Source organism: Melopsittacus undulatus, chromosome 1 (assembly GCF_012275295.1).
Source record: "Melopsittacus undulatus isolate bMelUnd1 chromosome 1, bMelUnd1.mat.Z, whole genome shotgun sequence".
NCBI lineage: Eukaryota > Metazoa > Chordata > Aves > Psittaciformes > Psittaculidae > Melopsittacus > Melopsittacus undulatus.
The window spans coordinates 111,470,776-111,495,679 of NC_047527.1; the positions used below are offsets into that span (position 1 = coordinate 111,470,776).

At 37.0% G+C, this 24,904-nt stretch overlaps 1 protein-coding gene across 1 annotated transcript in view; it reads left to right on the forward strand.

Moving 5' to 3' along the window:
• Positions 1 to 24,904, forward strand: part of PARD3 (par-3 family cell polarity regulator) — a 450,917-nt gene that overhangs the window by 185,703 nt on the left and 240,310 nt on the right. The window contains 1 exon segment of the mRNA XM_034070217.1: positions 9,552 to 9,683. Within this exon segment, the coding sequence (XP_033926108.1) occupies positions 9,552 to 9,683 (132 nt within the window).

The following is a 24,904-nucleotide window of genomic DNA, read 5'->3' on the forward strand; positions in this document are numbered from 1 at the left end:
TGACTTTCTTCAGCAGTGCAGCTAGTGAAACTTAGTGCAATAAAAAATAAAATCTCTGTGAAAGAACTCCAAGTTCCTGACTTTCAAAATGTGAAAACAAATACAGTATTTCTTAATATCAGCAGCAGGTTGGGAATGAGAGGCCCAAAGTGAAAAAATCCTTCCCTAGTGCACAAAGAGATAACAGCCAATATCCATCACTTGATGCTGTGCTAATATGTTTGCTGAGTACTGTGCACACGGACAGGATACAACTGTTTGCATCCAAAAGTCAGTGTTGACCAAATGTGTTAAGAAGCGAGGGAAAAGCCAACAACAAAACCAACGAATCCAAAGTGAAGGTGTGTTTTTCTTCATCTCTTCTGCTGTTTTATCTGTTTTTGCTCCGAGTTGTTCATCTGTTGAAGCTCATATATCAAATTTCCTCTCTGCCCTCCAAAAGCAACAGATCATTAGTGCAAGATACTAGAGAGAGCTGGGAGCTGATGGCTTTTTTACCACTTCTGCTCAGATGCTGAGCAATTCTGTTGATCACTCTCAATCTTTGTTCTCCATCAGTAGTGCAAAAGGAATGCGTATTTTTCTCCCAGTGTTGTGCTATCACATTGCTCTGTGTGATAGGTGAGCAAAGTCTGGATGAGCAATGTCTGATCCATAGGTGAGGTGATGTGGTGCTGTATCATGAACTGGGAGTGCCAAGGAAGTTCTGGATGAGTAAGTCCCTAGTGGTGATAAAGGAGCGGTAGAATGTGCACAGGATGTTTGTCTTTCGCTTCAGTAGTGACAGTGTACAACACCTCCCTCTGAGAGATGATGAAGGCTACACTGAAAACAAAGTTCTCAAGTATATTGTACGTAATAGTTGAAATTCTAACAAATTGCTGACTTTTCCTCTGCCATTCATCCACCTGAATGTGTACTTTGCAAATGCCCATATTTAAATGCTCAGTTTCTTTCATTACTTTTTTTATGCCTTTTTTATTACTTTTTTTTAATATGGGTTTGAAGGTGAAAAACTCTGGGATGGAAATAGTAGGTTTAAATTAAATTAGAAAAAAAATTGAAAAAGAAAGAGTTGGATGTTCAGGTTTAGTGATCTTATTTTAAGTTTAGAAACACATATATTTTCATTGGAAGTAGTTGGATCTGCATTTTTACCTTCTTTCATCTGTTTAGTTGTAACACGCAACTGTGCATATGTACAGAAACACTTGTGGTTCAAGAGCTTCTGCAGATTTAAATATTTGTCTGTCTTGTTTTCATATTATCAAGGTTGTGTCTTGGTGCAAAGCACACTTGGAATTTGGCTGAATGTGTAGCTAGGAAGAAAAACAGATTTAAAGTACAGTCCGTGTTGCAGCCTATGCCTTCCCTAGAGTGTTTTGACATGAGTCTGCACAGTTTAAATAGCAATTATTTTGGCCTTTTTTTGCTGTATTTGCTGTATTTTAAATCTTGTAATTAATGTAAGTTACACACTAAGGCAAGAAAAGACAACCAGGCAAAGTAATCTCAGCATAAAATGCAGAGCCATATGTGGAACTAACCTGTATGAAGAATGGCTGGGGAGGAGGTGGTGAGCTTTCGTTAGTGGGGAAATTCAGCTCTAGTAAATACAGGATTTCAAACCAGGAACACCTAGTCACATTCTACCTTTATTTCTGTTATGAGTAAATTTGGGACTGAAACAGATGTCACATAACTTGGTTTTGTTTCACAGCCTGATGGAAAAGCGATGATCATTCTGTGCTACCACCCAGTTTTATTGTCTCTATAAATGAGCTCTTCAGCTCCTGTATACAGATGTTCAACTTAAAAGCATTGCCTGATGAGCACATGAAATAAAAGAAATCTGGATAAAAGCTAAAACCATAAGATGGAGCATGACGGGAAGCTGTTCGGTGTGAGAAAGGCCCATGAAACTGCAAGGAGCTGAAGGTGGCTTTTCTGCTGTAAGCTTTAGATAAAAGGAAAACAAGCTGCTACAAGCCACCTGTCTGGTACCTATTTGGGCCTTTCCCCAAAGGCTGCAGGAGGGATTCTGGCCAAGGTCTGAAATGAGTTTGCAGGTGGGATGGGGTGATGTATGCTCTGCTGGAAGCCTTGCGGGGTTCCCTGTCTGCACTGTTATATATGAAGGCAGTCAGTGGTTTGGATAAGGACTGACAGAGGGGACAAGTGGCTGGCTGGCAGCACATGAAGGCACAGCCGCTTGCCATGGGTTTGGGACGTGCCTTTGTGCTTCTGACCTTAAATCACTGCTCTTCTCCACGCTTGTCAAAGTAATGAAGAAAGGGGGGAAGGGTGGAGATGTTTAGTTAGCCCAAGAAGGCAGAATGATTTCCTTATGCCCAGGCCTCCTTTCTTCATTCCGTCACCGCAGATATAAGTTTCTAAATGTATAAACAGCCACTTGCATGATTTTAGAGCTATGGCCATCTGAAAGCATATACCCAACACTTAAATGAGTACTCCTGGTGGTTTATAAGATATTATTAATTTGAAGATCTAAATATAAGATCCTTATGAAGTTTCTGGTACCCCATTGTTTCTGCTTTCCTTAGTTTCACAAATATATTTAGTATTAACATTTTATTTGTTAAATCTGATCTTCAGAGCATGCTTTCAAAATTAATTCATTATCAGCTCTTTTTTTTCCCTCCTGCAAATTAATTTCTTGGCTCTCCCAAGGAATCAAATAGAGGGATGTCGACATTTAAAATAAAAACCCCCAAGTTTACAAATTGTATTTCATCTAAATCCAAATTGAACATGAAGCACTTTGAAATTTGGCTACAAAAGCAAACATCTGGTGAAAGTGGCAGTCTTGTGCATAGTTATATTATTGCATTTAAACACATAGCCATATAGATCCATATAGGAATCTGGGTAGACACAGAAACCCTTTAGAGGCCTCTAAAGTGGTGCAGCAAAAAAAACACGTATTTCAGTTTAGTGAAAAGTAGTGGAAGGGGAAACTGGTGTCTAAGTATAATGTGTAGAGGAATCAGTACTGTAGCTTCATAGCATTCTAAGTGAACTGGTTAATTTATTTTTCTTTAAAATGAAACTGTGGAAAGCCTTTTTAGTTAAGCTTACAGAAATAAATCCAGCTCCTGAATTATACATACAGAATATCAACTGCTGTATGTTATTTGGCTTGTTTTGCATTATCTCTTGTTTTATTTTTAGATTAATAAGAGTGAATGGAAGAAGCAGCTTCTTTCCTGTCTCTCAGTCAGAGAAATAACAATATACACTGCCTTGTAATTTCTGGCTTTGCATGTATACGTGCAAAGATCATGACATTTTTGATTTTTCCTTTGTAAACAAGAGAGGTCAACAGAATGCTTTGGATAGGCAGTCTCATGTTTTTTATTTAATCTTTATTTAGCCCATATTCTTTGACACTAAATATTTTTATATAACACAGCATGCACTGAAAACTGTCTCCTAGTTATTGCTTTTTTAAGGTCAGGCCTTTCTTGTCAGTCAAAAGAGAACATAGTGTATTTGAATTGGAATTGGACAACTCTGGAAGTTTCTGAGCATAGGATGATAGAACTTAAGCAGAACACTGGCTTTTCAATTGCTTTTTAAATGAGCTATTGTCCATGCATAATACATTAATTCCACTTACAGAGCTATAAAGAGGGTCATTTCTAAAGACAAGTCTTTCTGAAAACGTTGGAATGACTACAGAGTGGTGATTCTTCTTACCTACTTTCGTCAAAAATAGGGCATGCAAGTTCTTTATTAGACTATTAGATTTGCATCTTCTGCATCCTAAGACAGTTTGTACAAGTTGCTGGAAATGACCCATGTTTTGGGTCAGAGCTGAGAGGAGGCACAAAGCTGAGGTAATTTCTTAATGAGGAAGTTGGCTTTTACTTTACTCCTAGGAGAATGGCTTAAGAGCAGAGAATCCAGATATCTGGGGACTGGATGCTGTTACTTCTTATATGTGTTAGATGGCTATGCTTTATCTGGATTATTATGGCTGTTGGGATCATATTCTTCAGTACACCTCAGAAGAAAGCAAACTGTGACCTGAAACTGTAGAATGCTAAAGTAAACCGAATCTACTGAGGGGAAAAGGAAGCTTGCCGAAGCAGTAGTGTCAGTTTCCTAAGAGAGATGGTATTTATAAAGAGTGACCAGTACAATTGATTTCAAGTTAAACTGTTGAAATTTGGTACTCTTTCTAGTTAAAAAGCTGCTGTTGAATAGAGAACAGTTCCAAATCTGACCTCTCTCTAAGAAGGTATTCTTTTTTTACCAAGGGGATTTCCCATTTATTCACACCTGTTGGGTTAATTAATTTCCCATGTGTATTTTCCCTGTAAAACAGACATTATTTGTGCATCCTTTATCCTTTTTTTTAAAATTAGTTTTATATGAGTAATAGGCATCCAGTTGGTCTTATCCCTAATTTATTTGTCTTGTCATGATTTAAGCCCGGCCAGTAACTCAGCAACATGCATCCATTCATGCGCACACGTGCACAAGTGCACACACACTTCCCCCTCTCCTGTGGGCAGGACGGGGAGGAGAATAGAAAGAATGTAAATCCCATAGGTTGAGATAAGAAGATTGCAGTAACTAAGGTACCATAAGAAACTGCTACGACTACTAATGATAAGGGAAATAACAAGGGGAGAGAATATAAAGCTAAAAAGGAAAAGGGGAAAAAACCCAATAAACACAGATGATGCACAATATAATTGCTCACCACCTGCTGACTGATAACCCAGCCTGACCCCAGCAGCAATCTGGGTCTTCCAGGTGACTCCCCTCAGTTTATATACTGAGCATGAAGTGCTGTGGTATGGAATACCCCTTTGGCTATTGGGTCAGGTGTCCTGTCTCTGGCAGCTTCTTGTGCCCCTCCTCACTGGCAGAGCATGAGACTGAAAAGTCCTTGATCAAGGAAAGCATTACTTGGCAACAAGTAAAACATCAGTGTGTCATCAACGTTGTTCTCAGACTAAAATTGAAAACACGACATTGCACTGGCTACAGAGAAGAAGAAAAATTACTGTTATTGCTGAACCCAGGACAGTCTAAAGTCTAGTTAAAGAAACCCCATAACCAATCGACTAAAAAAAAATCCAGGAATCTGTTCACTAGACCTTCAGGCACCATAGAAAATGGGTATGTGTGTATACTTCTGCATTTTTGAACAGATGTTTGCATCAGTCATAGAGGTATTTTACATAATAAATAAAAGCCCCCCATTCATAAACTATATGAATGTTTTGTTAATTACAGTATTTAGCAACCCATCTGAGACTGTTTAGGATCTAACATGGACATAGTGGAGCATAAAAAGAAGGAAGACTAGACTTTATAGTGATTCAACAATAATAAATACACTTGTAGACATGCATTTGCCTGAAGTGAAATGAAATTATAACCTCCTAAGAATAAATGAAATCTCATCTCTCATCAACATGGGCAAATCCTATCTCAGTCTGAGGCCATCACAAGGAATCAAACCCAAGCAAGTGAGAAGCTTTTCCCAAAGTGCACAGTGAACAAGAAAAAATGATGGACAATACAAGAAAGTCAGTGCAGTGTTAATGAAAATCCTAAATGAGAGGTGGGCAATTTGCTGTAGAAATAATTAAAGTGAAAACTTTGTTTATGTTTTTGTATCTCCTTCCAGAGAATTATGTTGAAGAGGTCCTCAGTCTGTTTTACTCCTAATCTATTGCTATATAGTATTAAAAAAACCACACCCAAATTTTCCACACTTTATAATAACCACACAGGAGATCAGAACAAACAGAAAAAACCCAATTTCTTCACTATTGTAAAGTGACCTAGTGGCAGACAGATGTGAAACTGTCATTGTACTATGTGGAGGATGTTTTGCTTGGGTTAGTGACTCTGGGCATCTGTAGGAGTACAGCTGTGGGTTAAAGTCGGGAGTGAATTTATGCACAACTATTGACTGACAACTATTAATTCAAATACACAGATCATTCTAATCCATCATTTCATCTACAAGCTGCAATGTCTTTGATGAGGAGCTTGTATATTGCAAATCATCTGCAATTAAAACTATAGCAAAATTGCTTCATTTCTCTTGTCCCCTTTTGCTCAACCCTCCAGCAAAGCACCACAGGAACACCATGTTGAACTAAATCTTAAGGTGTTAGATTATGTGTCTTCATTAAAAATACTGCAAAATACTGCTGTTAAGTGCAGTGGTGATACTGTGACTTGGCACTTCTGGTGTTATATTGATCAGTTTCCGTTTCCAACATGATAAAGCTGACATAGCCCGTGGTCCTCAAAGGTGTTTGGGAAAGAAACTTCTTTGTTTTTTTTTTTAATTAGAGCATTTAATTGTAACTGATGATATACGTCAGCCCTGGTCCCAGGAGAGCTTTACGGCTGCTGCTCCAGAAGAAATGAGAATTCCCTGTTTGACCCTGATGGCTTCTGTACCATGAAATCTTTTTCTTTATGGTATTGAAGTTAAAAGCAACACACACCTTTTTTCAGTCAGATGTTTGAAGCATGTGTTAAGGTCTTATGCTAGATTATGCTGAATAGAAGTAAAGATTTCTGGGTTAACACATATTAAAAAAACCCCAACCCAAACATATATATATATACATATAGACACACACATATATATATCACCCCAAACCTATATATGAATTATATATATATATACAATTTAAATAGCAAACAAAGTGATGGATGGGTCAGTAAATCCCAGTGTTCAAGGCGCAGCCATGTATTTTTCACCTCCATCTCTCTAGTTTATCACCACTTCTACCTTTGAATTAGACCTGGCAGTAGCAGTAATGGAGATCCCTACATAGATGGGGTTCCAGGTCACCAGCAGCATCTTGCGGTTTTGTTGTGTAGCTGTCTGCAAGAAGGACCATGGGAGCAGTGTTGAAAGTGCTGGTCTCTCTGCTCCTGGTCTAGCTTAGTGTTTATGCCTGTGCCATCACCCAGGGATATCTGTTTGCCAAAAAGCAATGGCAAAGAAAAGAGGAGAGAACGTGTCTGTGGCCAGTTGTTTTTCTAATGGTTCATTGTTTGTCTAATACCAACATGACACTGCGTGTGACTGCAACACTGGTGAAGTATTTATTCTACTCCAATAGCAGCTCTATTTTGAGCCTCTGAGCAGCACTGAGAAACACAAGAAGGAACCATATCTCTTCCATTCCAGTGTTTACTTCTGCCATCAGAAAAATCTCTGTGTTTGAATGATTGAAGACAACACATCGCTTGATGAACTTTCTTCTTTCTTGTTCTTGCAAAGCACTTTTATACATTGGTAATGGACGCTGTATGGAGAGAGATTTTTGTGTAGTATAGGTAAAATGTCTTTTTAAAAGTTTATATTGAAAGTTGTAAACAGGAATCAATAAAAGATTTGAATTATATACAAAGTACAGAAATACAGAAAACATTTCATTACATAGGAAGAAATTTCATTCTGAGTATGTGATGGTCTGTCAGTGAGTTCTTGTTAGATGACGATAACTCATGTACCAACTGCATGGGGTTTTTTGTGCATAAAATAATCTTTTGTTACTTCTTTGTCAGACTTTGATTTTGTTGTTAGAATTTCCCACCACTTTGAATAGGAAAAATTGTTGTTTTGGCTTATAGGAACTGTGGCACCTCTGTCACCTGAAGAGAAGAATTAAATAAGAAAAGCAGCAGGAAAAAAATCAATTTTTGCACACTGTTTACTGGCTTTTATGGCTCTGCTAAGGAACAGTTGTAGAAAGCAATGACTGACTTCCTCTGTCCCTTTCTAAGCAAGAGATTAAGCAAGTTTCTAGTTTGCTGTGAGGTTAAACAAACTGGAAAACTTGATTTTTTTTTCATTGCTGAAAGACGCAAAGTTCTTACTCGTTTGTGGCAGGGTAAACTAATTTATGATGCTGATTTGTTGGCCTGGTTATTTTTGCAGATATATTTTTACAAGGTTATCTTGTGCTGGTTGAGTTCAATTTTTAATGTCTTGAAATGGAAGTCTTATACTACAAAGTCTCTTTCAAGAGAAGAAGTTGTCATCAGTTAAGAAAGCTTAAATTTGTTATGTCTGGGAAAAGGCTGCTCTAACATAGGAAGCTTTTGAAGATTGCGCTACATATCACCATTATACTGAGACCTGAATTTCCTAGCAAAGCCTGTCATACATTTACCAGAAATAAAGTTGTGAAGGACAATTGTAAGGGAATTGATGCTACAGTCCATATTTTAGAATTTGGACTGATACTGTGCCACGCCAAAGAAATATCAATACAGCAAGTAGGGAAGGGAGAAATACTCATGCTGATGGAATGAAGTATTGATTTGAGAAAGGGTCAAATATCTGCTGTGTGCTATGAATAAAAAAAAAAAGGAAAAAAAAAAGGTTTTAGCTGTAAATGTGACTTCAGACAAACCAAGCAAACCATTATTATGTGGAATAATAAAATCAAGTTTTGAACTCTATAGCATGCTGTTCTGGCCTAATGTGTTTAGGTGTTTTTTTTTAGAAAGATTCTCAAGATTCTTAAAAGTCATACTATAGCCAAATATGTAGCACTGCAATTCTATTTTGCAAATAGATATCTGATTTGACATGAGGATAGACAAACATTGACTGGAAAACTGTTCTGCTTCTTGAGGAAGGATACTTAAAGTATACTTGTAATCTTTTGAAAACCTAAGCAGAATTTCAGTTCCGTATATTATTTTGATTGGAGAGAATAAACCTCTGTGAGTTATCAGTAATTCCTTGGCTTTGGGCTAAGGGTGACTCCAGTCATTAAGGATCTGCCTCTGTTTTTATTGGCTTTTAGTGATCAGACCGAGTAAAGATTAATAATTTTAGAAGCTGAAGAATTTGTACAGTGTGTGGGAAAGATGTGCAAAGAAATTAATCAATTAGAAAAAAAGACACCAGTTTCAATGGGATATATGTATCTCCATCAGTGCAACCTCCATCTGCTGCTGTTGTACAAATGTGACTGTATTTGTATACCTCCGGGCAAACCAAGAATAATAAAATCAAGTTTTGAACTCGATAGCATGCTGTTCTGGCCGAAAGGACAGTACCTGGAGCAGTGAGACAGCTTTGATTGTAAAATTGATTGCATACAGCAACTTGGGAAAATGATGTAGTGGCCTTAGCTGTCACTGAATGTATGTATGCTATATGAATGTTATATGGTGCATTTGCTTTTGATGAGAATGAAACGAGGGAGCTCTGAAAGCCTTGCAGAGTATGTATATACTTGGGAAGACTGTGCACTGGAGGTCTGAGGTTGGAAAAAGAGAGGTAGTGAAGCACAGGTGGGTGCAGGAGCTACAAATCCACCAAAGGCTTTAGCTGGGCTTCACTGGCATTAAGTAAGGGGAGCTCTTGAAATTGAATGGTCGGGCAATCATGTCCTTGGGTCCAGCCAGACGTGCATTCTCCTTTGTCAGTCTTCCTTTTGTATTCGTTTAATAACCAGCTGCATTGTTAATGTGCAAGGACTGGTTGTTTTTTATAAGACACTTTTTTGTTTCTTTTAAACTAGAAAGATGAAAACTACAGAAGCCTACCACGAGATACTAATAGCTGGTCTAACCAGTTTCAGAGAGACAATGCTCGTTCATCGTTAAGTGCCAGTCATCCCATGGTGGACAAGTGGCTGGAGAGGCAAGAACAGGTAATATATATGTGTATATATATATTACTTATCAATCTAATCTTTATGCTACTCCAAGCTATTATGGAGTGTATTCCTATGTGATAGTGGCTCTCTAAGCATGATACAAGCACCAGCAGTATGCTGGCTAAATTTATATGGGGTTCCTTCTGCTTCCGAAACAACTACATTAAGACTGAAATGGGCAGCTGAAAATTCTTTAATATTTAGTCATAAACATTTATATAGTGCGTGAAGTGCTGCTGTTCTTCACAGCTGATACCAATAGGGTTATTTTAATAAAAGAGCATTATTTTAATAAACATTTTGCCATTGAATGCTAATAATATTACTATTGAATAGCCAATGTGAGTCAGTTTTCACACTGCACTTATAAATGGTTGTTGTTCTTAACATTGTAACACATATTAATCATAAATTTGAAGACAGTGATCTTTAATGTATCAGAGTTAATATATTTATTTAGTATACATTTATACTACTTTTGATCTTGGGCTTTTTTGGCACAATTCCAACTTCTTTTTATTATTAATAAACTAGTAGAGGTTTAAAGAGGTCTGAAATTAAAATTACCTAGCAGTCACTTTATATATTTGTATGTGTCTGAAATTTTCCAAGAAGTGTCATCATATGTGTAATGAAAATGCATCTTTACTATGGACACTGGAAATGCACAGGAAGGCCATATACAGCATTGTGCGTATGTAGGATTATTGTTTTATTTTTCTTCTTTGTACAGAGTGACATGAAAACATTGAGGGTTTGCTTTGAAAACAGTGTGCAAATTTTGTGTTTGCACAGGGCATCAAACCAGAATCTACTTTATACGGAAGAATTTAGCGCGGATGGGTTTAGCTGCTGTCTCTGTATTTGCCTGTGTTGAAATGAAAAGTTGATGCTCAGATCTGAAGGCATCTCCTGTGACGGTTCTGCTTGTTTGATGTTTCCAAGGCATATTTCCATGCCTCATTAGATTTTCACCATGGCAGTTAATGTAACTGTTGTCTCAGCAAAAGAAGTTGGATTAGAAATCTTAATAGTAATCATCTTATAAAATATTGGATACATGAATATTTCAATATGTGATGTTCTATAATAAGTTTTGTGCTGATTTTGGTCTCTGAACAGCTTAACTAGTTCTACTTATTCACCAATTAGGTAAATAATTGGGCACTAGTGGTAGTCTGGAAGCTCATTTATTACTGACTGTAGTCTGAAATTGCAAATATTTTTCTTTTGAGCAAATTTTCTGCTTTTTGTTTGTTTGTGGTGGTGGTTTTTGAGAAACCGTTCGTTCTTTAAATGTGTTAATGAATCTGCGTGTACCTGGAAGACCAGGATCCTTCTGTGATTTCGTATTGGCAGGATAATTAATTAAACTGAAACCCATTTAACAGGGTATGCACCACAGGTAAGGCAGTGACAGTGCCAAGAAACGTCTAGGGCAGGACCCATTACAGATACCAAGGGTAATAATAATCATGGTCTAACCTGCTTTATGTCTCTGTAGAGAAGGTAGTAGTAAACCCTGAATTAATCTTGCAGACTGCAAAGGTTTATTGTTTGTTCTGGCTTGGATCGAGTTACTTCTCTTAAAGCTTGCCTCATCTCTTCCTTTTGAATAGAAGATGAAAAAAATTCCAGGATGATCTTTGTCAGCATCTGACATATGTGAACATTCACTGGAATTGCACTTTTGGGGGGAGTGAAGGTGTGATGTGCTGAAGAAGTGCAACTAGTTTTGTGTGGACAACACCTCATTTTTTATAAACAGAACTATGGAACAAACCATAGCAACATCACAGTCCATTCTGAAGATGAAACTGCAAAAGACCTTGTTTCTAGAAAGTCATTATAAGCTGTTGTAGTAGGGACTAATAACAACACAGAACTAAATATGTTTAAGTAGTTGTTAGAGAAATAGTCCTGTTAACTAAAACTAGGTTTTAGTGCCTAAAAACGGAGGAATGTATGAAGTCCATTAAAATTTCTGGAAGTAACTGCTTTCACTCCTATCTATTGCGCTTTCCTAGGACTCTGCCAAATCAGAGTGATACATCAAAGAAATGGAATAGGTTAATTCTGCTTTCTGTGTCCTTCAAGTTATTCTGGCTGTATATGCTGGTTAGCTTGCTCTTCCCACCAATTGTTCCCAGTTAGTTCCAGAGCCTTCTGGTTGTCCACAGGGCAAATGATCTGGGTATTTCTCAGAAAGTTTTGGTATTTCTCAAGCCAATAAAGTAAGTCAGGTGAAACTTTGTACCAGAGAATCATTTCCATACTATAAAGCAAAAAATCCAAATACAGTTTCAGAATACAGTTAGAAAGTTAAGGATTGCATTTTTTACTCCTTTGCTCAACTATTTAATTAATGTTTTTCCCCCAGATTGACAGTTTTTAGGAACAAAATTTACAATATTTAATTCTGAAATATCTTAAAAAAAGAAAAGAGTTTTGTTCTTCACCTTTCCCTCCACATTACTTTCTTTTCCCCCACAGCAACCAAACTGTGAGGAATAGTTGAAAAATCTTATTTCCTCTGAAATTTATTCATATATATGATAATGTCACTTTTATTTGAGAACTCAAGACTTGCTCAGGCCCTGATCAAATCTGGACTCATGCTGTTTCATAGCAGAGAGACATGAAAAAGAAGCGTGTGAACGAGTTAAACTTTTCACCAGTTCCTGAAGTGTAAGTGCACAGAAACCTTCTCTTGGGTGGTCATTTTAGTTTCCTTAGTCAAATATTGGAACTGGCAACAATCAGGACACCTTGAACTGAAATAGTATATTCTTTGCTTTGCTGGCAATGCCTGTTTCACAGGAGGATTAAGAGCATCCAACTGTGCTATGCACTGGGAAAGGGTGCAAGAGCAGCAGGAGAGGGAAATCCTCTAGTGGCCCTTAATTAAAAAAAAACTTACGAAGTGGTTAATCACACTGGCAAATACAATTAGATTGGTACCATTAAAATTAGATGTAAATCTATGTACGTACATTTATATTTGGTATACATCCGTATTTGTCAGTGCCTGAAAGCAAGGTAGGAAATAGAGTAAAATGTCATGGTTATAACAGAGGAACAGGTTTGATTCCTAAATTCACAGCAGCTTTCTAGTATCTAGCAAAAGCCAGGGATTAAAGCAATTCAAATATATTCTGAAATTGGAAGAGAAGTTGGTTACTAATGATAATCTTCTTGAGCCGAAGCGTGCTGAACGGCACATTCCTGAAGTTATTCTTGTTCATGACATCTGTCCATAGTAATCTGGTACGGTTACTCTGGTTCCTTTTTTAACAAGATCAGATGTGCAAGTAGCATATGGTCTTGTATCTCCAGCTGTAGAGTACCTGCGTTCAGCTTGTATTTTCAGTAAAATAAGACCTGCTTTCAATGTGATTGAATATACTTTCTTAAAACATCAGATGCTATAAATTAGTGTGATTCAGCACTGTCAGTTTAAAAAAAAATAAAAATCAGAGCTTTTAGAGGTAGGTTGGTGAATTTAAAACACTCATTTCCTGTGAATTCTCATGCTCCAGCTTCCCCATGTTATTTTTTTTTTCGTTAAAAAACAAACCCTGCTTGTATTTTATGCCAGAAGGCAGAAATGCAGCTCATTCATTCTGTTTAGTTCTGGATGTTTCATACTGATATAGGTAATGTATATAAATATTTTTGTTTTCACTGGAGTACCTCTTTTTTGCTTCTCCATGTCTGAGAGTTGTATTTTGGCTTTTGCTTCTAGGTTTTGTTCTGATGGTAACTGCAGTGGAAGAGTCTTCAACTTCTATGTTTCATGTCCTGGAGATGGGGAAGGTCAGGGGGTAGAGGCTTTTATCTAAAATGCCTCAAATGTAGAGGTTGAAACTGCATTAAAAATTAGTCATTAGTAAGGAGCTGTGCTTTCAGATTTAGTAAAAGAATTAGCTAGGTTTCAGTTGGAGGAATCATTTTTAACTGGTTATCCATTACTCTGTACAACTCAAGATAGAGTCTCATTGCTCTCTTCTTTCTGTCTGAGTACATGTGCTTTATAATGTCTCTTGTGATAACAACCTTAATGAACATAGAACCATGACAGTGTATAAATTATAAAATACAGAGATTGTTTTAAAACTTGTAATATTCTTTATAAAGAATTTCTATCACAGATATATGCATATATTTGAAGCTCTAGGCCTAATGCAGAGGCCTGTCTGTTTTTTTGGGGGTCTTCAGTGGATGTTTCCATACAAAAAGGTGGGGGGTGTATGGGTGTAGCCAGGAGGCTATCCAGGGTTTATGAAGCCAGGCAGGACTACTCTGAGGCTGATCATGGGAGGAAAAGGTATTACCAGCTGGTGAACAAGGCCATAGCTCATGTGGTTTGCTTGTTTCTGTAGGTAGGGCTGTATGACACAACTGCAAAAGGCATGGTTTGGCACCTGACTTTGGATTAAATAATTTGCCATAGCTATAAGTCTGCACAGATAGAAGTAGTGACCAGTGCATTGATAAAGAATTTACTTAAGGTTTGTGCTAGTCAAAGAGCTGTCAAGACCTCAAGATGCCCTTGCAAAAGTTCAGAATCTCCCATATCCACTTGCAAATTCAGCTTTTTTACTGCGTGAGGTGGGTTCTTGGCCATAAGATCTGGCTTCTACCTGATGGGGCTGTCAATACTCCAAGTGCTCCAGCAATTTCTTCTTTTTGCTTTTGTATGATTTGGACCAAGAATATTTTCTCATAGATGTTGCTGCTGTGGGGAATTAGGTATTGACTGTTCCCTTTATTTCTTTATATTGGCAAGTTGTTCTTTAGCTCAGGAGTGAAAATACTCAGATAAAATGTAAACTATAAAGTGCTGGTTTGACCCTTCACTTAGCAGGAGGAGAGGCACATACATCTCAGAAAGGGCAATGCTTGCATCTAGCTCTGAGACAGCCAAATGCCTTGTCTGGCTGCCAGAAGAGCACCTTGAAGCCATTACTAAACACAGGTGTAATAATATTTGTTTTGGTTTTTTTTTTCTTGGACTAATCAAGCCTGTGGAATATTTTTTGCATATGTAATATGGTCAAAATTCTTGCATAATTTCTAATAGCCTTTGAGTTCCCATAGGAGCATAGTAGTTTTGGGGTATCACATGACCATATGTAAGTGATTGTTCTGTAGAGTTGTTTCAGCTTTCTCCCTGTGTCGCATTTATTATTATATTAGAAAAATATGCATAGTGTATTCCTGTTGTGGTTTAAGCCCAGCCGGTAGTTCAGAACCATGAAGCTGCTCACTCACTTACCCCCTTCTTCCTCCCCCAGCTCCCGGAGAGATGGGGAGGAGAATTGAAAGAATGTAACTCCCACGGGTTGAGATAAGAACAGTCCGGTAACTAAGGTATAACACAGATCACTACTGCTGCCACCCATAATAATAATAATGATAAGGGAAATAACAACGGAAGAGAATACAACTGCTCAACACCCACCAACCGATACCAAGCCTGACCAGAGCAGCAATCTGGACCCTCTGGGTAACTCCCTGGTTATATACTGGGCATGACATGCTGTGGTATGGAATACCCCTTTAGCTAGTTTGGGTCAGGTGTCCTGCCTCTACTTCCTCCCGGCTTCCCCTCCTCCCTGGCAGAGCATGAGACTCACAAAGTCCTTGATCAGTGTAAACATTACTTAGGAACAATTAAAAACGGTGTTATCAGCGTTGTTCCCAGGCTGAAAGTCAAAACACAGCACTGTACCAGCTACTAAGAAGGAGAAAAATGAGTGCTACTGCTGAACCCAGGACAACTCCAAAAAAGATTTCTCTCACCTGTATTTAGGTGTCTATAATGTAAGCATCTACATAAAAATATCCAATCTCCTATGGTGTAGTACTGGAATCTCTATGAGCACTGAGTATGTGAGCCCAGCTGGGTTGCTCCCAGGCTGGACCCTGCTGAGCTGCTTCCATCAGCTGAGGCTCTGGGTGGTAGTCAGTGCTTGGCTCCCACAGATGCATCTTAGTCTGGGAGAGTTGCTAGAAATAGTTCTGTGTTTTGTGTCAGAATGCTTAAAAAGGGGCATGGGAAGGTAAAACAAGCTCTTATGATAGCATGTAAGTTCTTTATTTTAGTATTTAAGATTTATGCTGTATGGTTGAAATTTTTACCATGATTTTCTATAGTGAGAATCGTAATCACAGGCCTTTTCAGGGTTTAAGTCTGACTTACCTGGCTTCAGATCCAGATTTCTAAATCTAAACTGAATTTACATGTTTAAAAGCCCTTTGTTTCTTAGATCCTTACATGATCTATTTCTGATTTTATGTAGACTCTAATTCCTACCCTTTAAAAGGGTTGTCATGTCTTCTGAATTCAAAAGACTCTCTCTATTCTTCTGTATAAAGCTTCGATAGCAATATACTAATACACATTTATTAAATATTTTTGAATATTTGTATATAGTCACAGAAACAGAAAAGAAGCCTTAAAGACTTATCTTTATTCTGAATGTATCAGTATGTGCAGAGACACAATCAAATTTAAAACTACAGTTTGCATTAATTTTAAGAAAATATTAACATGGAATTTAGAAGTCTGTTCACTTTTATGTAAAATGGACATTTGTATATTTTGGAAAGACAGTTGCCTTATTTGTCATGGACTCATGAACAGATTTGAAGTTGTTTTTCAGTACCGAAGGTTTTAGTTTACATGAGGTAGGAGGTTGGAACAAACAGCTTTATTGCTTGGGGACAGCTGTAGTGGTGATGCTTTTGTAAACAATGTTTCATGCTGGCATCTATCTTGTTCTCCTTTGAAAAATAATCTGTCATTTCATACTGTGTATTAAATAGGTGAGATGGTTTGGGGGCTACATCCTACTTTCAGTTATATGCTGCTGTGTGTATATGAATTCAGTGGCAGAATGTAGCTCTGTATGTGTCCAGAATTTAAAAAAAACCCATAAAATAAACCTAAGCCAGACCAAACCCAGAAAAGGCATTTTTACAAAAATATTTACGTTTTAATGATCATAGAAGGAGACGTGCATCATGTTCAGATATATGTACACATAAACATAAGTAGGCAGATGGACTGGGCTGAAGTTCAAGGAATCATGTAACAGCCCAGGCTGGAAGAGACCTGGTCATCTGGTCCAATGATTTATGGGGAAAGAACCTAGGTGAGACTACTTAACACTCTCTCCAATCTGATCTTGAAAACCTCTGGAAATGGGGACTTTACCATATCCCTGGGGAAGTTGCCCCAATGATTGATGAAGCCTCTCCTGGTGAAACTTGTACCTTGAGCCTCTTGCCTTCTCCAAGTGGATCCTTTTGAAGAGAGATCCTCCATCTTCTTTGTAGCCACCCCTTTAAGTACTGGAATACTGCAATGATGTCTCCTCTGAGCCTTCTTCAGGAAGAAAAGACTCAACTCTTTAGTCTTTCCTCACAGGCCAGCTTCTCCAGCCCTTTAATCATCTTCATGGCCCTCATTGGTACCTCTCCAGTCTGTTCATGTCTTCCATGGATTGTAATCACCAATGCTGGATGTAGCCTCACAAGTGCTGAGCAGAGTGAGATGATCACATCTCTGTCACTGCTACTGTCCGCTGGAAGACATACGCTGTTCTGCGAAAGCTTCTGAAGAGTAGTGGCACACATGAAGAGCATTTTCAGACTTGCTAGTAATCGTACACTGCTGTTTTCCTGCACTTTTGGACCAAACTCTTTAAATAATCCTGTTGTGATGGTAGTCAATGGTAATGAATTAATGATACTGAGGATATAAGTAATATTCCTTTAAATCACACGGAGATGCTATGAGAAGCTTTAAAAAAAATCTTGTTAATTTTCTGACTGTTTTCTAAATATTTTGCATAACAGTGCTGTCTCTGGCTTTTCTGACTGCTGTTTGTCTGTGGTAGCAGGTCATATAAAGACACCTGAAAAATCTCTTAGTAGGCCTGGAAAAGCATTTCATCTAGAGGATCTTAGGTCTTCCTTTTCTTTTTTTAAGAACTTGGTTTCTTTCTTCATGCTGTGAATGAGGTTTGTCTTCCCATATGTTTACTTTTCAGTCCAGGCATATATAATGCATCCCAACTAGTTGTTTATGATAGAAAAGTTGTTGCTATTTTCATAATGTGCTTATTGTTGTTACCATGCCATACCTTCAAAAGCCGTAGTGGATTATGAGTCAGTATCGGGCAGCCCTGCTCCTGGTGCTGATGGTCAGTGGTGCCTCTGCTTCCTTGTGTTGGTCCCAGGGGCTCCATGCAGCCACGCTTGCCTGGGCAAGAGTGCGGGGCAAGGTGGCCCATGATGGCAGAGCTACTGATACTGAGCAGGAGCTGCGATTACATCGTGCCAAAGTAATGCAGAAGTGAAATACATTAGTAAAATTAAAATTTGTCCTCATTCCCTCAGTGGGTAATAGAGTTAATGAAAATAGATCTAACCAAATTAAGATAATTTCTTTCATTACTTTACAGCACTGTAAAACTTTTCAGGGCAGTGCAGCCCTTCTGTACAAACCTGAAATAGATGCAGTTCTACTATTCACTTCAAAGACCACAAAGGTTAAGTTTTAAGTGTATTAAAGCAATTCTGTTAATTGTATCAATAGAGGATTCTCCCTCGCACTTGGTATTCTTAATTTAAATTTCACATTATGCTCGTCCTGCATTCTAGCCTTTTAACCAGAGTGCAAATATGTAGGTGATCACTTATATCCTAAAAAGAAATTCTGCATTTTTATTTCAGAAGGTGGTACTGATTATACATGGTATTGATATTTTACCTTTTTTTTTCCTTTGTGTTTCATGTTCTTCTAATTTGCTTCGCTCTACCTTTCTCCCTTTCCTGTGTACCTGCTTTGTGGTTTACAATAAAGGTTTCTACAGGACAGCAACCAAATTCTTGGAAAGAAAGAGGTGCCACCTCTATTTCCCATCTCCCCAAATCCCTTCTCTGTTTTATTCTCTGGAGGCTTTTTTTATGTTCTGTCAGAAAGACGCCATTCAAAATCAGAAAGTTAGCCCATATGCTGTTTTTTTTTGTGTGTGTTTCTTTCAAATTAGAAGAAACCCCAAGATTAATGATTTGCTTTGTTTTGTTGCTAAGCCAAGCTTTTATAATTATGCATTAGATGTCAGTATGGCCTTAGCTTAAGTTTCACATTAACTTAATTTTCAGCTAACTTAATTTGCATTGTAGATTTTGCTTGACTTGAAATGGAAATAAGTGCTTTTGGGTGTTTTATTGTTGTTATTTTTTGGTTTTTTTTTTTTTTTTCTTTCTTAATAGTCTGATTTTCTTCCTGGTCCAATTTTAATTCAAATGGTTTATGTTACTTAAAGAAATATTTCTATTATTAATTTGTAGTAGAAGTGGAAGAACTTATCTGGACAGGAGCATGGATGTGAGTGCTTTTCAGTTTTTGCTGTAGTTTTTATGTGAGGTTCAGGTAAATCACTGCTGAGTCATGCATGCCAGTTAATACCAAATAGAACAGACCTAAAGCCAAGGTGGTTATATATTGAGCAAGGAAAAAAGATGGATTTTGTCTGAAGGAGAAACCTATCTTTGTCAAATGTATAGAATAATATCAGGATGTTTTTATACTTTTTCTCTTCCTATTAATTATTTATTATGAGGAAGATGCTTTCAGAAAAGGGCCAAGTTTATCCTTTCTGTTGTGGAAGTAATAGTTGATTTCTCTTCCATTTATGGAAATAAGGTGTTTATTCTTTAAAATCCTGTGTGGACGGGTAATTTTAATGACATGGTTGCGCTTAGCTGTAAAGGCAAATGATACGGTGTAACTTAGAGTTAATAACTGAGTTATGTGGAAGTAATTTGTCTGGGTTTTTGCTTTATTTTGGGTTTAAAATTTAATCTCAATTTTATTGCTGAAGTAGGAGCATTTCATTATTGAATGTAGTACTCTGGCTGTATTAAGTGGTTACTGTAATTTATAGGATACTTTGAGAAATGTCATGATTCTCATGAAGTGACACAGCAAGATTTAGTGAGTGCAGCAACTGAGTGAATGGAATTACTTAATATGAACCAGTTGCTGTGATATACCATCAGATTTTAATTTATTTCATCAGTATAACTGGACAAGCAAAGAAGATAATAGACCAACCTTGCCAATTCATTCACTGACTGATACGAAAATAAGTCCATTCTAAATATATTTTGAAACTACTTGCAATTGCATTTGAAATGGTCAACCTCCATAGTTTAAATGACTGGAGAGGGAGTGAGCAGGGAGAATAGGAATTTGGTTGGTTAAGAAATCAGGATGTACAAAACTTCTTTACTTCTATATATCACATGCAAAACAAAAGGAAAAACAATCCCTCTCTCTTAAAAAAAACAAACAAAAAACCAAACAAAACACAGAAGAACCCCAACACCCAACTTTCTTTTTATTTGATCTGATTTAATAAATAATTAAAAGTGTTTTCAGAAGACCCAGCAACTAGCTGCTAAATGCCTTGTGGCATAAATAAGGGTTTGTGCTGAATTCCTGTGCTAAAGAAAGAAAAATGATTTGTAACTGATGCAGTTACTGTGTTTGAGAGATGTTCCATACTTGGGGATATACAGAATCCTAGAATACTAGAATACTAGTATTTCCGTGAAGAAGCAATTGATTGGAAATACGTGAACCAAATGGCACTACAAATATTAATGAACTAAAGATTTTCTGTAATATACTGCTGTAAAGATCTTAATTTTGGAATAAATGCCACTTTCAAGTTTTGATCTCTTGTATGTGATATTTTAAGAGTAAAAATTGTTGCCCAGATTTCATATTAAGATATCCCTTTCATGCCAGCTGCTTGTGATTACTTAAACTTCATTTGGATTGTAATTCTTATGCTGCTTTTTCCAGCCCAGAGATAACTATTTATGAATTGAGCAAAATCAGTGGGCTATTATTTTTTTAGTGCATTTGCCATTTAGGATATTGTTTGTTTTCACAGTTTAAAAATTAATGTTAAGAGCAGCACACATACACAACTATTTCCAAAATATGTGTGTGTGTGTAAATTTATTCTTTAGGCTGTATATTGCAAACATTTTTACAGAATGTGGAATAAACAGCCAAGGAGTGAGATATCCAGTATGAGCAAAACCTCTGGTCCTCCTAGTATAACTTTGGTCCTCTTAGTATTACTTTGGAATACTAGGCAGGAAGACAGTGTTCAGTCACTTTGTGTCAAAGCTTAATTTCCTTTTCCTTTTGGATACCCTCATATTCAAAAATCTTTACTTTCCTAATGTGAAGGAATTAATGATTGCTTATAATTTCAACTCATTTATCCAAAGCAGAGACTAAATTGAATGTCCTAAAAGAAAGCAGTCATATCTGTGAGGATCTCTATTTAAAATTATTGAAAGTCACATTGAGTATTTCATCATACCATTTTTATTTATCTCGATGTTGTAGGCAATAATTGTTACAACAAAGCACATATTTCATAAAGCAAGCCCATCAGTATTTCTTTCTTGTAGTTACACTTTGTCACTATTAATAGCTTTCTCTTCATGACGACTCTTTCAACTCATTCTCTCATCAGAAATGATGGATTCTGATGGTGATTTGAAGGTCAGTAAAATTGGTCTCTGTGCAGAAGCAGCATCTTATAATATTATATTTCAGTAGGATAGTATGTATTGCAGTATTCTGGGTAGGTGAAATTAATAGAGTTCAAGGACTCTGAATTTTTTCCCTAAATTAGGAAATGTCAGTCTCACTGAAAAGCTGAAGATTGGTAGGAGGCACTTTAGCTCCATACTGGTGTGTCACGAGGCAGAAAAAAATACTGGGATGTAGGCTGGGAAATATGTAGGAAAGACCCCCAAAACCAAAAGAAATTATTGTTTCTAAGTCCATGTGAACCCATACTCTACAACACTGTAATGCAGTTCCCTGATGACTTTTTCTCATTTTACAGCTACTTGTGTTTGTTACACTTTGTGCATGTAAATGTAAAAGGAGTCACAGGTGAAGAGAAGTGGTGCCCTCCTGTGCCGGACCCTAAGGGTTTGAGCACACTGCTGTCAGGCATGCTTTGACTTGTCTTACTCTAAAGCCAAACCTCAGGAACCTTGGGTGAATTCAGAGCAGTGCTTGTGTCTGCAGTATCCAACTGGGATTCTGTTTGGAGTCGTGAGAGTCATTTCAAAACCAACTCCGGGGCGGTTCCAGCAGGATAAAAGGCAGCTGAGGAAGCTCTGCTGGCTGGTGCTAGCTGGAAGGTAATGGGTGTCCTGGTGAGAAGGGATACCTTTCTGAACCATCTGAGTTTGGAGCCTCTACAAAAGACAAAGTTTTTCATTACAATATGTTTCTATAATAAATACTGTAATTTCAGTAATTGTTTTAGAGGAGAAGGTGCCCAGTGTGAACTTCTGCATACTGAAAGATAAATAAAGTATAATTTTGTTTTCTTTTAATTTGCCTTTATGTTTTAGCTCCCCAAAGCAGTAGTCTTTGTGGTTTCTACAGCCAGACTGAAATCATGGTGATGGCATAAGATGCTGGGTTTGTTCTATTTATTTGCAGGAGTATCAGTTGAATTATTTTAACAATATGTAAGATTGATCTTAAGTAATGCATTTTAAAAGTACTACCAGTAATTATTCATTTCAAGTTCTGATTTTAAGAAGATTTTTCGGGAAAGGCTGAATCTAAGCATACAAGTACTACACACCAGTTCCTTAATCCTGGGGATGGACTATTCATTAGGGACTGTAGTGACAGGACAGGGGGTAACGGGTTCAGACTTAAACAGGGGAAGTTTAGATTGGATATAATGAAGAAGTTCTTTACTGTAAGGGTGGTGAGGCACTGGAATAGGTTGCCCAGGGAGGATGTGAATGCTCCATCCCTGGCAGTGTTCAAGGCCAGGTTGAACGGAGCCTTGGGTGACATGGTTTAGTGTGAGGTGTCCCTGCCCATGGCAGGGGGGTTGGAACTAGATGATCTTAAGGTCCTTTCCAACCCTAACCATTCTATGATTCTATGATTTTTCAAATCTTGGATTGTTTTTCTTTTCCTGTTTTAATACCAGTAGTCTGAACTCTGATAGTGTTTAGGTAATTGTGGTGATTGAAACCAAGGCGACCGTAAATAAAATTGGAGGCCAGCAAAGAAATTAGTGTGGCAAATTTTGATGATGCATAGTATGGGAAGCGCAGTCTTATTTCCATCTGATGTGAGAGAAGCTTGAATATTGTTTCAAGAAGGGATGTTTCAGAAATGCTCAAATAACCAATTCATGCTCAGTCCTGTAGTATTACAAATCTTAAAAATGTAAATGGATTCTGCAAGTCATCTCTCTTATCTCATTTGCACAGTTAATTCTCTCTTTTTTTTTCTGAAGACATTAATTTCACAGTGTTGGGTAGTTTAATTTTCTTCCCTTCTATTTTAGTAGACTGGCAGTGCAGATATCGCTGCCTCTGACACATCATTTTTTCTCTGTACAGTACGGTGTATTTCGTGGCTCTAGTGCAGTAGTAGACTGGCCCAGAAATCACAATCTGGGATTATTGTCTTTGTGTATCCTCAAGGAGTAATATTTTAAAGTCACTGCATCTGTTGGTACTTAAGAGCATGATTTTTACGTTTTATTTTTGCCAGTTTTTACCATCTGTGTGTCTGGTTTTTGGCTCCTTGATTTAATTTTTCAGTTTAATTTCTCAGTTGTATTGGGATTTCTTTCTCTCTCTCACACATGCTCTTTTTGACTCATCCATGAACTTACATTAAAAAAAAAAAAGAAATTATTTACGGCAGTTGCATAGTAAAATTCTTGGCCTTCAGAATTTGGTTTCTTAATGATATCTTTTTATCGAGTCTTTTCTAGTAAACACATGTAATTTTTGGAAGTGAAATCACTTTTATTAGACTTTGTTTAAGTTTTAAAAAAATTAGTTTGGATTAAATTGAAGCATCTTGGTGGGAAGAGCTATCTTGGTCACATTAAACACATTCTAGTCTTTCATACTCATTTAGTTTTTAATGCCCAAGAGGGAATAATTTTCTTGAGAAATCTGTGTTATAATCATAAACAGACATAATTCAGTAATTTTCTCATGAAACATTGGCTGAAGTTTTGGCACTAACAACTTGAAACTCACACAAGCAGAACATTTTTGTTTAAATTCCAAGAAAAATACTAATGAAATATATTAAAATAAAAAGAAAATATACATATAGTATGTTTCAGACTGTTTTCAATAAAAGGGGTGTATCTTCATCAATTGAATGAATGTGTGATGAATTAAGGCATGTTCTTGCATTTCAAGAATGTTCTGACAGTACTTGAGTCATTTTCTTTGATATCCATGAGAGTTTTTTACAAAAAATTACATTATGTAGGTGATTTTTTAATGTAGGCAGGTTAACTGTATAGTGCATCTATTAGATACTTTGCTTCTGTATGTGTTTGTGAATATGGAAAACCACTGCCGCTCTGAGATATTTTTTCATTGACATAGGCATTTTGCTTCTCTCTTAAAATATAATACATTCCTTAAGGTTGAATTTAATGGATTTTTAAGAGCAAGCTAGATATTTCTTTTAGTCTCTATCAAATATTTTCTAACTGAGGATTTTAAAGTTTATTTTTACCTTCTGATGTCCTTGCTTGCTTGTAATTGAATTTCAAACTAAAATATGGACCTGCTGTTTTGTGTAGTGTTGCATAATAAGTAAGAGTTACATTAAAATACCAGCACTGGCAGGTAAAAGCATGTTCCTTTTGAAATAAGTGGCCTCTAGATTCTGTAGTAACCTTTCTGTTTGTGTGGGCTGCTTTGAATTATTTTTCTTAACAGTGCTGTAGAATATCAAAAGACCAAAAGAAATACTTTGTTCACTCGAGAAAGTATTTTTTGAAAGGAAGCCTTGCAGTGAAATTCCAAGGAGCAGAATTAGTTATCTTCTGGCTATATATGCATATAGTTATTCTTGAATACTATCTGTAGCCAGTTTTGAGTATAAAACTGGGAGAGAATGGTGATTTTCACCAAGTGATTTTAGCTATTCTTCCCACTCAATTTCCATTGTGTTTTGCTGGAAACTTTTTTGTTTTGGGGCAGTGTTAGTGTCTTGAAATATCAGTTGCCATTGAAAAAAGAAATAGTGGGGTTTTCCAGTTTTACTAGAGGATATTCAAACGGAACCTATTTCAGTGGTACCAGGAATG